The 13,219-nt window shown below is 39.4% G+C and overlaps 1 protein-coding gene and 2 long non-coding RNA genes across 3 annotated transcripts in view; 1 reads left to right on the forward strand and 2 right to left on the reverse strand.

The window, feature by feature from the left end:
- The window catches only part of LOC106946351 (uncharacterized), a 31,347-nt gene extending 30,254 nt beyond the window's left edge, over positions 1-1,093 (reverse strand). The window contains exons 1-2 of the long non-coding RNA XR_001424750.1: positions 917-1,093; positions 387-479 (exon numbers count right to left, since the gene is read on the reverse strand). This is a non-coding gene — a long non-coding RNA (uncharacterized LOC106946351). The remainder of the gene's footprint in view (positions 1-386; positions 480-916) is intronic.
- LOC106946350 (calpain-5-like) overlaps positions 1-12,178 on the forward strand; it is a 26,304-nt gene extending 14,126 nt beyond the window's left edge. Inside the window, exons 2-14 of the mRNA XM_015030626.1 lie at positions 2,680-2,813; positions 3,701-3,886; positions 4,553-4,684; positions 5,186-5,382; positions 6,290-6,470; positions 6,565-6,755; positions 7,294-7,371; positions 7,462-7,657; positions 7,746-7,868; positions 9,465-9,667; positions 9,992-10,110; positions 10,184-10,317; positions 11,295-12,178. Coding sequence (XP_014886112.1) covers positions 3,725-3,886; positions 4,553-4,684; positions 5,186-5,382; positions 6,290-6,470; positions 6,565-6,755; positions 7,294-7,371; positions 7,462-7,657; positions 7,746-7,868; positions 9,465-9,667; positions 9,992-10,110; positions 10,184-10,317; positions 11,295-11,474 — 1,896 coding nt within the window. The 5' untranslated portion in view covers positions 2,680-2,813; positions 3,701-3,724 and the 3' untranslated portion in view covers positions 11,475-12,178. The remainder of the gene's footprint in view (positions 1-2,679; positions 2,814-3,700; positions 3,887-4,552; positions 4,685-5,185; positions 5,383-6,289; positions 6,471-6,564; positions 6,756-7,293; positions 7,372-7,461; positions 7,658-7,745; positions 7,869-9,464; positions 9,668-9,991; positions 10,111-10,183; positions 10,318-11,294) is intronic.
- On the reverse strand, positions 12,033-12,997 carry LOC106946352 (uncharacterized). The gene is made up of 3 exons (XR_001424751.1): positions 12,734-12,997; positions 12,595-12,667; positions 12,033-12,184 (listed from the first exon to the last, which is right to left on the reverse strand). It is a non-coding gene; the product is annotated as an uncharacterized LOC106946352 (long non-coding RNA).
- Between the last annotated feature and the right edge of the window lie 222 nt (positions 12,998-13,219).

A 13,219-nucleotide genomic window follows, 5' to 3' on the forward strand; every position in this document is an offset into this window, starting at 1 on the left:
CTGCAAGGTCCCCATCAGAAACATTCAGGTATGTGGCAACACTAGATGGAAATTCAGATTTTGTGGAAGTTTAATTTTAGTAAATTGCTCAACAACGCCACCCTGGGAATTTCGCCCAGAGAATATTGCCTCTTGCTTAAGGCACACAGGTTCAGTTATGCATGGATTAAAACATCTGAGACCATTTCAAAATTATATAAAAAAAGTTTATTAAATTCTTTTGAAAATGTTTTTAAAATCAGTTTCTTTTTAAAAAATTAAACTAAAGAAATCAAAGGAAATAGAAGAAAACAGAAGAGCTGCAGCAGTGAGGTTACCGGCCGGAGGGGGCGCTATGGGGACGACATCCACCAAACACAGCAAATAAATAAAAAAACCTTTAACACCAGACGCAGTGAGACAACCCAAACTCCAGAATCACAGCACACAGATGAGGAAGACACCGTCACCACACCAACACCGCCACCGGACCTCAGCAACTGCAAACAAAAACAAACAGTTAACCAATATAACAATATCAGCCCGACTAAAAAGACAAAAGGGCTGTGAACAGAAGTAGAAAAATAAAAATCAGACAATACAAGTTAAAACATTAAGACCAGGCGTGGCCCTGCCACGCCACAGCGGGAGATGAAACGGGCGCGCCGATGCCACACCCTAAACACCGCTCCAATCAGGGCGGATAACGCCGCCACAGTCCAACTTCAGAACAATTGTGCAGAAATCCGGGAGATTTACGTAGCCGGCGCAGAACAAAGCCGAACAGAACCGGGAAACGAACGTAGACAGAGCAGCAATGGTTCAACTGTGGGGAACCTGCTGATCCACAAAACATGCACACACACTCGCAGACCGAGGAAGAGAAGGAACGCAGTGCAGTGGCGTTTTACCACCAAAACATCAGCGCAACATGCACCAGCCAGCGATTTGTTGCTTTCCGTTGCCAGAGTCCACCGGACGCAAGCCACACAGTGGGAGAACAAAGACGACACATGCCTGAATGAACGCCGCAGCTCCCTTATATACACCACGCCCACTTCAAGAACCGGAACTTCTCACCTGGAAACTTTTTGTGGGGAATTATGTATATTTCTATACCACTACAGATAGGTTAATGTTAGCCTATTTTATTTATTTCAAAACCAGTTTCATGTGTACATGGGACCTTTGTGCTTTTGGAACAAGGCTCCAGTAAATCAGCTGGTGTCACTGAACTCTCTATACCAGTTTTACATGAACACAGACTGAGAGGACTCCATTTGAACACTAAAATGGGTTTGGAACAAATAAAACTGATCAACATTAAGCTTTAGGAAACACAACCCCAAAGTCTCTGGTTTTAAAAACTTGCTTCCAATTAGAAAACTTGACAGGATTATTCTAGCTTGGCCTTTGCCTTCCTGTGCCATTTTACTTGATCCAACTCTCGCCTATGGCTCAGTCTGTCTGGGCTTTCTGCCATTTACTTGGATTCCTTCTGCAAGAATTTCTACTGGGCTATTACATTGTGAATAATGACGTTAATTTGTAGTCTGTCTGTAGTTTTAATAATGATAGCAGAGGAAGAGAATGAAATATTTCAGATTGTGTTGGCCACGTTTCCAAATATTTAATTAACATTAGCAGCCGCCTCTATTGGATCAATACCAATAAAAGGATAAAAAGTATTAAAATAAAATGAGGAGGCCTCCTATCCCTTTGTTTTGTAGAAATTTAGTACCATGAAGTAAATACATGTCCTTCCTCTTCTTTCATGCCTTTCAGATTAAACAACTTTTTTCTTTCTTTTTCTCTAAAACTTACACTGTTATTTTAGTGGTATTTTTGCATTGTTACCCTGGTTTGTTTCAGTTATGCAGTGCAGTTCAGCACAGATTTAGAAAAAAAAAATCTATATGCTTGACATATTATGAAAACTTGTTAAAGCATTTTGCATTTTTATAAGAAATGATCCTTAAATTGTGCCGGTCGAGACTATTCAACAGAGACCCTAAGCCTAACTCGCATGATACAGTTTGATCAACATGACAAAAGCAATTAAAATGTAGAAAAAAGTAAACTTGTTGAAAGATATAAGAACATGCTTTTTAATATCCCTCCAGAGCACATCGCTATTGACAACATGACTAATCAATTTGATTCTTATTCGAACTCAATGAAAGAAGAACTTGTAATTCTGAGACACTCACATGTTCCTTGATTTACATATTTAATTTTGAGAGAAGAACTAAGGATATTGAGAAAGAAACTGATCCGTGGTGGTTAGCCTGACCAGATCTCTTCAGGTGGGAGTCACAGTGGAGTTCAGATCACTGGTGCCTGCCCGTTTGTTTCGTTCCTACAGTTCAATTTATCAGTGGTGCAATAAAAAAGATTTTTTAAAAAAAGATTCAACATAGACAGACAATCGTATTTGTGACGCTAAAATGATTACTATAATCTTGAGTTCTGTGTGTTTCTAAATAAGACCAGCAAGTTTCTACCAGTTTTACCTTCAGAGGACGCGGGGGTGTTTATTCTCTGTTTCCCCTTCCTTTAATACTTTCAGAGGTCCAATCGGTCGTTTTACATGACGCATACTCCTACACACTGTTAAAGCCGCCAGGCCAGTTTTCTGACCCTGCTTTTGTGAACTCCTCACAGCAGCAGAGCAGGAAATCTCATTTCATTCAGAGCGAGGTGTGGCAGACAGCTGTTTCGTGTTGTGGCTTCTGAAGCTTAAGCGTGGACTGACTTGTAACACCTGGCGTGGAGTTTCAGGGAAGATTGAAAGAATCTAAGTTCATCTTCACAAGAATAAGACTTTCTGGTTGGTAAGTGTTGCTTTTGAAATGTTTCTGTTCTTCATTTGTAACTTTTAAGAACATGTTACACAACTTTGGTATAAAATACTGACTAAAGAGCAGCGTTTACTGTTTACTGAACCTCAGTTTGATCTTTACTTTAAGTACATTTTACTTTGTTTCTCTTGTTGAAATAAACATGAACATGTCTTTAATCAATCAATCAATCAAATTTTATTTGTATAGCAAATTTCAGCAGCAACGCATTTCAAAGTGCATTACATAAATAAAATAAAAACAACACGTGACATTGAATAAACAGTGACAAAGAGAAAGAGATTTTTTTCTTAAAAAAAAGAAAAAGAGATTAAAAAGATAAAAACATTAAGACCTGCACCCCTTAAACAAATGGTTTTCCCTGATCTTTATGTTGGTTCACGTACATCCTGGAAACACTGGGAAGTGAAGATGGCGTCACCTGTAACAGCCAGATGAAAAACAACATTTCTTGAGACTTTTTTTTTTTTACATTTTATGCTTTAATATTCCAGTGAAGAAAAGCTAATTAAAATCTTGCCATAAAAATGGTAAATCCAAGAAAAGTCTCAATAAATTCTCAGTCAATACTGAATGATCAGTTATCAAGCCACCTCACCGTTCAGGTATGCAGGTAAAATGTCAGCGATAAGCACATCAAGCGTAACGACATTTATGTTCTACAGCCAGCAAAGGTGAAGGCATCAAATCTTTTCCAATATCATAAATACTTTTCATCTGTCCAGACAAACTCAATGAGTCCACCGAGACTCACTTAGGGTCATGGGTCAGTCTGGAGCAGTACAGCAATCCCACCAAGACTAAATCATTTCTGATTCCTCCCAAATAAAGACCAGAATCCTCTGCTGTCTCATCTGCAGCTGTGAGGCCTCAGCATCTCCACCATGTCTGTCGCTTACAAGGATCAGCTCTACGCTGAGCTGAAGAAGCAGCACAACCAGAACGGGACGCTGTTTGAAGATCCAGAGTTCCCGGCCACCGATTCATCGATTTATTACAAGGACCTCCCTGATGTAATTCGATTTGTGGAGTGGAAACGACCTGGGGTGAGTTTATGTCACTCCAGAAATGTTTAAAATCTTTTATGTCTCCATAGATTAACTTTTTTTCTTGTTCTGACAAAGTAATATTCTTGATCGTGTCTGCATGGCCCTGAAGACAGACTCCTAATTTGAACAAATGAAGCAACTCACATGAATTTTGTCACTTTTGTTTTTTTTTGTTTTTTTTGTTGCTTTCCTGTTACTTTCAGGATTTATTTTTAAAATAAATCTGTGCTTAACCATAAACACTGCATGTTAAAGCCAGGCACATAATTTCAAAGTAAAAGGAAATGACAAATGTGTTTAATCTTTTTACAAATAAAATCTTAAAAGTGTGGGATGTATTTGCTTCTTGCACTCATGTACCAATACTTTCTACAAACACAACTGGATGGAATACGTACACACATATTCATGAAATTCTTTGATTAAGTTAATTTCAATTAAAAATAATTACAATACCTAAAAATTAAATATCAGGTGAGTCTTTCCTACGTGAGAATGTGGTCTGGTACCAGGCTGATTCTGTGCCTTCAAATAATTTTAATTGGAGAAGTTTCACATAACTTAGAAATTGATGTAGAAATGTTTGTTTTAGCCAGGTAAATTATCAAAGTTGCCATTGATTTATTTATTCAAAAAGTAGATATATACTTTTTAATGTTTTAGGAAATATGTGAAAACCCACGCCTGTTTGTAGAGGGCGTCAGCTCTCATGACTTGAACCAGGGGAGTATGGGAAACTGCTGGATGGTTGCTGCCTGCGCCTCCCTGGCTTTAAGACCAAAACTCTGGGAGAAGGTGAGTTTACTTAAAATAGTTAATTAAAAAGTTTGTTTTAGCACTTCAAAACATTTATTTCAGACTATTGTTGAAATTAATAAATCAAGAAAGTGTCTAACAAGAAAGACTTTGGTAACAATTTGTCTCCGAAACTGTGGTATGCAGTTTTCCATTTTAAAAGTTGACAGAAACTTAACACCAAAGAAGTCCAAGTAGCTTTTAACAGTGGAAAAAGTGGAGGAGAGAAAAATGTGCAAGTGATCTGTTCCAACAACAATGCAGCTGATTCAGTTTCATTCCTTCAAAATATTTCAACGCAACCTCTGTTACTGTAAAGCAGACACAGGTTACCCATAATGCCGTACTTTAAAGATTTAGAAATTCAAATGTATATCCCGAGGATGACTGCCCATTTCCTAATCCAATATTTAAATTGTTTACTACCATCGCTTTGGAGGAGATGCCATTGTGGCAAACCGCGAGACGTTTGGTAAATTTATTGTCTTTGCATGTTTCCAGGTAATTCCTGACTGGAAGGAGCAGGAGTGGGACTCAAACTACGGTGGGATTTTCCACTTCCGGTTCTGGATTTTCGGTCAGTGGACAGACGTGGTGATAGACGACCGACTGCCGACAATCAACGGACAACTCATCTACTGTCAGTCAAAACAAAACAATGAGTTCTGGAGCGCCCTGCTGGAGAAAGCCTACGCCAAGTCAGTAAACCAAATCTGTTCCTCAGCATCCTGTACATTCACTGGCAGCCCTGATAAAACTGCATATAAAGTCTTAAAATAAATGAATATGTTATTGTGACTCTATAGTGTCACTAAAAAACTGTGAAAAACCTGACCTTTAAGCTGAATACATTTGTTTGATTTGAATAAGAAGTATGTCACTTTTTTAAGTCATTCAGAGGAAAACAGAATTTTTAAGTATCAGTCCATAACTTCATGCAAAGACAAGAGTCATCTAAGCAATGCTGTGGTGTCTTATCTTCATGGATTATGTTGCTGAAAGTATTCACTCATGCATTCATTCATTAAATCCAAACACACTTCTAGAAACTTTTGTGAATGAATAGATCAGTACTAGGAGCTCAGAGTGGCATCATGACACAATGTCACTTGTGCAAAACCTCGATCTAACTTTGCAGTCAGCTGTTGGTTGTTTCTAAGAAATTAGAAATGACAGCGGCTCAGCCACCAAGTGGTAGGCCATGTGAAATCTCAGAGCAGAATCACTTGATCCAGAGGAACCTGCTGCGCAGAGGTCACACCTTACTGAGTCAACAGCTACAGATATCCACTTCATGTGGTCATCAGATTAGCTCATGGACAGTGTGTAAACACAACTCAAACGCAATGCAAAGTGTTGGATACATTGGTATAAAACATGCCGTCACCCGACTCTGGAGCTGTGGAGACACGTTGCTTGGAGTGATGAAACTTAGTTATTTCTCGTCTGTCTGGTAATCCAATGGAGCCAGCTGTTACCAACTGTTGCCAGGAGAACATACACAGACAGATTTGTAGTATTTTCCACCACATTAATATTTTAAGTTATCAAATTATTTTAGCTGACTATCAACTCTTCAAATGTCCCTCCTCCCACTGTGTCCAGGCTCTTTGGCAGCTATCAGTCCCTGGATGGAGGTAACGCTACAGATGCTGTGGTGGATTTTACTGGAGCTGTGGCAGAAACTATTGACCTGAAACCATACAGGACAGATAACCAAGAGAAGTTGTTTGATAATCTAGTCAAGGTGTGGGAACACAATGGAATCATCAACGCCTCCATTGATGTGAGTGACTACGTGTCGCTGGAAGTTTTCTCTGTTTACGTTTCCTTAGTCTTCAGGAATGCAAAAATCAAACATTTTCTTTGAAATTTCACAGCCTCGGGGATTTGGACTTGAGTCGAGGACGGAAGAGGGGCTGGTGCGAGGCCATGCGTACTCGGTCACTGACGTGAAACGAGTAGATTTGGATAACAGGCTGCGGGCCTACTTTAACAGTGAAACCATTCCACTCATCCGCCTGAGAAATCCCTGGGGTAAAGCTGAGTGGATAGGAGCGTGGAGTGACAGGTCAGGAGGGGTCATGTGGTAGTCATTTTCCTAACAGTGAGTTAGGTTTAGCTAGCCCCAATCTTTCAGAGCTTTATTCTTAAAAATAATTTGAAAACATAGTATAGTACATGTTGTACAGTTGCTAGCACACTTACCTGGTAGCCAAGAATGTCCTTGGTTTGATGTGGCATTTTCATGTTAAAGGTTAAGCAGTAGTATTTCCAGAATACCAAAGAAGTTCAGTGGCTTACATGACGAGTAGTTTTACAGTGGAATAAGACAAGGAAACAACTTGAGCAATCTGTCAACAACCAATCCAGTTACATTTCTTAAGAATATTGCAACAAAATCTGTCACTTGGAAGGAGTCCCAGATTATGATGCATTTACTCTGTAAAGACACAAATATAAAAACCATGCATTATTTCTTCCATGTTACAGGGTGACACATGTGAAACAGTTGTTGTCTAAAGTAGAACGCTTTGGAACATTCTCTGTATCTTTTGAAAGTTTCCTGGTAAATAACCACCTTTTTGGCTTTGATTGTTGTTTGTCAGTTCTGAAGAATGGTCAAAGGTCGATGACACAGAAAAGGCCAACCTTGGCATCACAGTGGCAGACGATGGAGAGTTTTGGTGGGTCGGGATCTCTGATTACACTCTGATTACATTTTAATTTGATTCCTAACTGTTCAGTATCGATGCGCTCTCTGTTTGGATCAACAGGATGTCATTCACAGACTGGTGCAAGAACTTCGATGAAGTGGATATTTGCCATCTAATGAACACCTCAGTGGTGAGCATCCATAAGAACTGGAATGAGGAAGCGCATTTTGGAAAATGGACTCAAAACAGCGACCCCCTGCTGAACCGCTCCGGTGGTTGTACCAACCACATGGAGACATTTCTGCAGAACCCACAGGTGCTGAAGGCTCTGGAGAAACTCTGTCAGTCTATCTACACATACTAACTAACAACTTAAAACTAATGCATTTTCCCTTCTCTTCCAGTACTTGTTTGATGTCACCAAAGAATCTGACGAGGTCCTGATTTCACTGCAGCAGAAAGACAGAAGGATCTACAGGAAAGAAGGTCAAGGAGACAATCTAAGCATCGGCTTCACCATCGTAAAGGTAACATAAATCATCTATACAACTCTCTGTTGTAAAAAACAAGGACTCTGCTTTTAGTGAGGCAAACACCGGTGGATAGTTGTAATGGAAAGCTGTGATTATATATTTGTATGTACAATTAAAACAATACATTAAAAGACATATTTTTTTCTCACTGTCTGACATGAAATCAGAATAAACTTTTCCTGTTTTAGGTCCAATACGATCACCATATGTTTTTCTATTTGGTGAATGCCAGAATAATGAGAGAGCTAATTTTTTAAAGCAATTTTGCTTTCTTCAAAGTCAACAGTCTAAATACACTAAGATCACTATGCCTTTAAACAATTTGGGACATTTGATCTCCCATCTTTGGCAGGCTCTGATAGATTTATTGGTAACATCTGAATTAACTGGACTCAGATGACTAATAAGGCTCGCTTGTGTTCCCCAGTAAGTACTGGTTAACTACTCATTAGTACATGATATTAGTTCCTAACTACTGCAGTTAAATTTGGTGTTCCTAAGTGTTATCCCCTTAAAAATTAAAATTATTTGGAAAGCAGTTTATCAAGTTATCTGTCTGATTTAGGTCAGACAAAAAATAAACTAAAACAAATGAAAGGGAGCAAATATATTCTAATCATAGTTAAACTACCGTATTTTCCGCACTACAAGGCTCACCTAAAAACCTTCAATTTCCTCAAAAACCGACAGTACGTCTTATAATCCGGTGCGCCTTATATATGCACCAATATTGAGCCACAACAGATCTAGCAACTACGGTAAGCAGCCGCCGGCTTCATTTTCGCCCGTAGAAGAAGAAGCGCGCGGTTCATGCTGGGATAGTTGTCAGAACGCTGGTTTGTTAATAAAGTTTGACTGACCTATCTACCTACCGACCGTCTAGAACAGCGTTTCTCAACCCTGGTCCTCACCGCCCCCCTGTCCTGGATGTTTTAGGTTTTTCCCTTCTGCCACACACCTGAATAGTATCTCGGGGTGATTAACAGGCTTCTGCAGTACTTGATGGTCATGCAATCATTTGAATCAGCTGTTCTGGAATAGAGGCACATCTAAAACATGCAAAACAGGGGGGCGCAGAGGACCAGGGTTGAGAAACACTGGTCTAGAATGTACTTGGGTAATTTAGCACCACGTTCTCCACGAACATGCTGTGCGCGAACGGAGAAGGGTGACCATCGTCCGGCCACGCCCCGGCCCAGTCGCGGCTCTCCTCGCAGACCGGAGTCGGACTGTTTTGTTGACATTCTTGATGTCAACAAAGCGGCTTTAGACATTCATCCGGGGTGCTTCGACTAGGGTTACCAAGGGACCAGCCTCTGTACATTTAAAGCCGGGGGAGGCGGGGGAAGAGAGACAGAGACTGCGGCGGCAGAGTGTCGGTTGGTCTGTGTTACCCAGAAAGCAGTTGGGCACAATATCGCAACACCCACACCGTGAGTGAAACAATGACTGGGGCAGCCTACTATATAAAGGGATCACTTATATAATATGGCACCGATGGCAACCCTAACTGTACCGTCTAGTCTATGCAGTGTACATGCACAGAAATAAGCTGCAGTGACGAGTGTACAACCTGGGCTTCCTTTCCAGGTGGAAGTGAACAGGAAGTATCGTCTGCACAATTTAGAGACGCTAAAAATTATGCATGGATTCACCTACATTAACGCTCGGACGGTGTTCAAGAGAATCGAGCTGCCACAGGGCCGATATGTCGTCATCCCGACCACCTACGAGCCTTTCATAGAAGGAGAGTTCATGCTCCGGCTTTACACGGACGTGGACTCCGGCTGCCGGTAAGAAACTGATGGCACAGAAAATTCAAATGATTTAAACTAACATTTTGGTAAACCATCATGTATTTCAAAGCCTTGAGGGAAAACAAACTATTTTACCCTAACTATTTTAAAATAGGCCAAAGCAGATGCCAATGCTTTAATGGCATCTACTTGGCCTATTTTAAAATAGTTTTAAAATTTTAAAATAGGCCAAGTAGATGCCATTAAAGCATTGGCATCTGCTTTGGCCTATCACATGAAATATGTTTTAGTCAGACTGGCTGCCTTTTGATTGAGGTCAGAATATTAAGAAACATGTTTTCTATCCATGTCTTCCCTCAGGGAGCTGTTGAAGGACAAACCACAGCCTAAATGTTGGACTCCGCTCTGTGGATATCCTCAAGTTGTTACTCACATATATGTGGACAGAGCTGAGATCGGTCAGCAAGACCAGGCGGAGGGTAAGAGAATGTTTTCTCAAACGAGTCCTGCTCATTTATAATTCACAGAAATAAAACTAAATGCATCTTTTAGGCATAAACCCATATGTGATCATTTCCTGCGAGGACCAATCAGTGAAGTCCACCACCAAGAACACTTTGACCCCGGTTTTTGAATTTAGCGCCATTTTCTACAGGAAGAAGGTCGCAGAGCCCATAACAGTGCAGGTAAGTTGAAAAATCAGTGACAGTGATTAGTCTCAGATCAGTGGGGCTGGTATTTACTGCCAAGGCTTACTGGTGTTTTTAGTCATTTACTGTTTTTAGGGATGAAAAAACATCAGAAGGCAGAAAAAAGACTTTAAATTAAAACAAAGCAGAGTCAGGATTTCTCTGAACAACATAAATGGTAAATTGAAAGGCTTTCCCTATACATATTTAAAAAAAACTAAATGCTTAAAAGCACATGTACACAAGTACTGGCAAGCCTGGCAACCCCACAAATAGGTGTTAAATTTATGTAACAATAATGCTTCCACATCACGGTGGTAAACTAATATATATTTATTACATATTCAAAAAACTGTAGACCAGGGTAGAAGGGCTAAACATGCAACACATGTACAACAGCACAGTATGTAAAGTGCTTTTAATTACACGCAATTAAAAAACACTAAATTAATTGCAGCCTGTGCAAAAATTTCTATTCTAATGTAACCTGGTTGTAATTCTCTTTTGTTATAATTACACAAAATGTCTTTTTTTGATTATTTGTCTTGTTCCTTATCTTACTGAAACATATGGAGTTAGATTGAAGCCCCTCCCTTTTATTTCTTCTTCTGTGGTATTGTCTTTAAATTGTTTGCGCCCCTTAGCCCCTCCCCTTTTGTCATGTTGTCCTGCGGGAGAGGACTTGGAGCAGGCAGCCTTTAACACGGTTGTTTTGTCTGTATTCTCGTCAGGTATGTTGTACAAAAATGTTTATTTAGTTTTTTTTGTAAGTTGTGAGAGGTGTTTCCCCCCCACCCCTTTTGTCATGTTGTCCTGCGGGAGAGAAATAAACCAAGAATCATCTTTTAAAAGATAAACTGCGTCACGGCCTGTTCACTCAATAACCAGCACAACGCAGAAAAGGATCCGGTTACACTAACACAACAAATCACCTCCTGTGTTATTTGCTACTGAACCTGTCTGGTCTTTTCCAGTTGTGGAGCGATGACCAGGGATCGGACAAATTTTTGGGAGAAGTCTTACTGCCAGGGATGCCTGATGACAACTCTTCCCGTTGGTATTGGCTGAAGAATAAAGGCAGTAAGAAGGCAGACAATATGCCCAGCATAATCGCCCTGAGGCTCGTCACTTCAAACGAGCTGACAGCCTTGTAATGAGACGGCGCCTTCATCAATATTTAAAACATACAGGATCTTTGTGTGTCAGTGAACCAAAACAGCTCAAGCACTGTCCATGTTGAGTTAATTTTTAGAAAGTTAGAAGGAAACAAGACGCTTCTGACCAGATTTTGGGTAAATCTTTGATTTCTTATTATTCTTATTGAACTTGGGGGACCTACCTTTTAATATTGGAGCAAGATTTAGAGAAACTGTTTGTAACCCACAAGACGGGTTACTTTAAATACCTTTAATAGTAGATGGCAAGTTAATTTACTTTACTAATACCAACACTACAGAAGTATAAAGGAAGTTGGGCCTGATCAGAAGATTCTAAATTCGGGTGAGCCTAGGTGTGAACAATAGAGAAGAGCACACAATGTATATATAAAAAAAGTAGAATTTAACATAGACAACATTTGTGGATCCACAACAAAAATTGCGAGCTTTTTAAAAATAAAATTAATAAAAGAAATAACCCAGTCTTTTGGATTTCTGTCAAATGTTCTTTCAAAGTTTGTTTAGTCTTTCCAATGTGTCTGTGAAATATTTTTTAATGTTTCAGGGCTGGTGACCAGTCGGGTCACCATCTACCGGTTCACTCGGTTCTCTGGGCTGGGGCTCGCCATCCAAGTTCTTGTGGGGGTGATCTTGATGTCTCTGGGCACGATGCTTCAAAAGTGCACCATAAAAAAAAAAAACCTGACCTGGAAGAAGGTCAAAGTAAAGTATCTTAAAATTTAGGATGCTAATATCAACAAAGCTTAAGCAACAATTCAAATTTCAATCTAAAAGTGCCAAAGTACATCTATAAGACTAAATCTAACATTCAAAATGTGGATTAGAAACCCGCATTAGCTCTGCCCTACAGAGAACAGAAAGTTCCTAAGTAATAAGAGCACATTACAGGACCATGACATTAAAGTCGAAATATTAAAACATGTACTAATAGAAAAAGAAGTAAATTTACATAGGACAAATACAACATACACAATATTAATGATATAAAGTTTACAATACAATTTTATTTTTTATTAAATTTGAACAGTTATTAGGTATTTTAGCCCATTTTTAGCGAATTTACTGGGCCAACGGCTGAGCCCGTGCGATTACTCACCGATGCTTAATGCTACACAACTACAGGGGATTTTTTCCGGACGTCAGCTGTTAGAACAGAAGCTTTCTGAGATCTAAGAAAAACCACATTCACTATTTTGAATTATTAATTCTGCGATACTATTTTAACATTGTCTTACCAATTTTCAGGATTCTTCGTAGAATTTAACACAATCTTACAGGGGATTTACGGAACAACCGTCAGCTCTCACCTCTCAAGGGAGTTGTTACACGCAATCTGAGCTAAATCTCAGCGGTGCAGTTAAAGGGGCGGGACAATCAATCTGATTGGCTGATGTGAAATCTGACTGTGCCAGTTATTGGTTGTTTAATCCGTCACTAAAAGCCATCACTAAAGGGATATTTCACAGGTTTTAAAGATTTTTGTAGCACTTTTTTTTATCAATATTTATGAACATATTTACAAACGTATTCTTTTTTATACTTTATTACTCTTTAACCTCGTTGTAGAATAAGATATTAAATCAACATCTATTCATTTTTTACTTGTTTTTAACACTGGTTTACATGGTAGTTTACAAATCTGGAACAAACTTAGAAAATGCCACCTTCTATAGAATCAGACATGGAGGATCAACATTTAGCTTTATATTGTGCAAATGCAG

The sequence above is a fragment of the Poecilia latipinna genome, unplaced genomic scaffold (genome assembly GCF_001443285.1).
Source record: "Poecilia latipinna isolate Pla-1442-1.1 unplaced genomic scaffold, P_latipinna-1.0 Scaffold187, whole genome shotgun sequence".
NCBI lineage: Eukaryota > Metazoa > Chordata > Actinopteri > Cyprinodontiformes > Poeciliidae > Poecilia > Poecilia latipinna.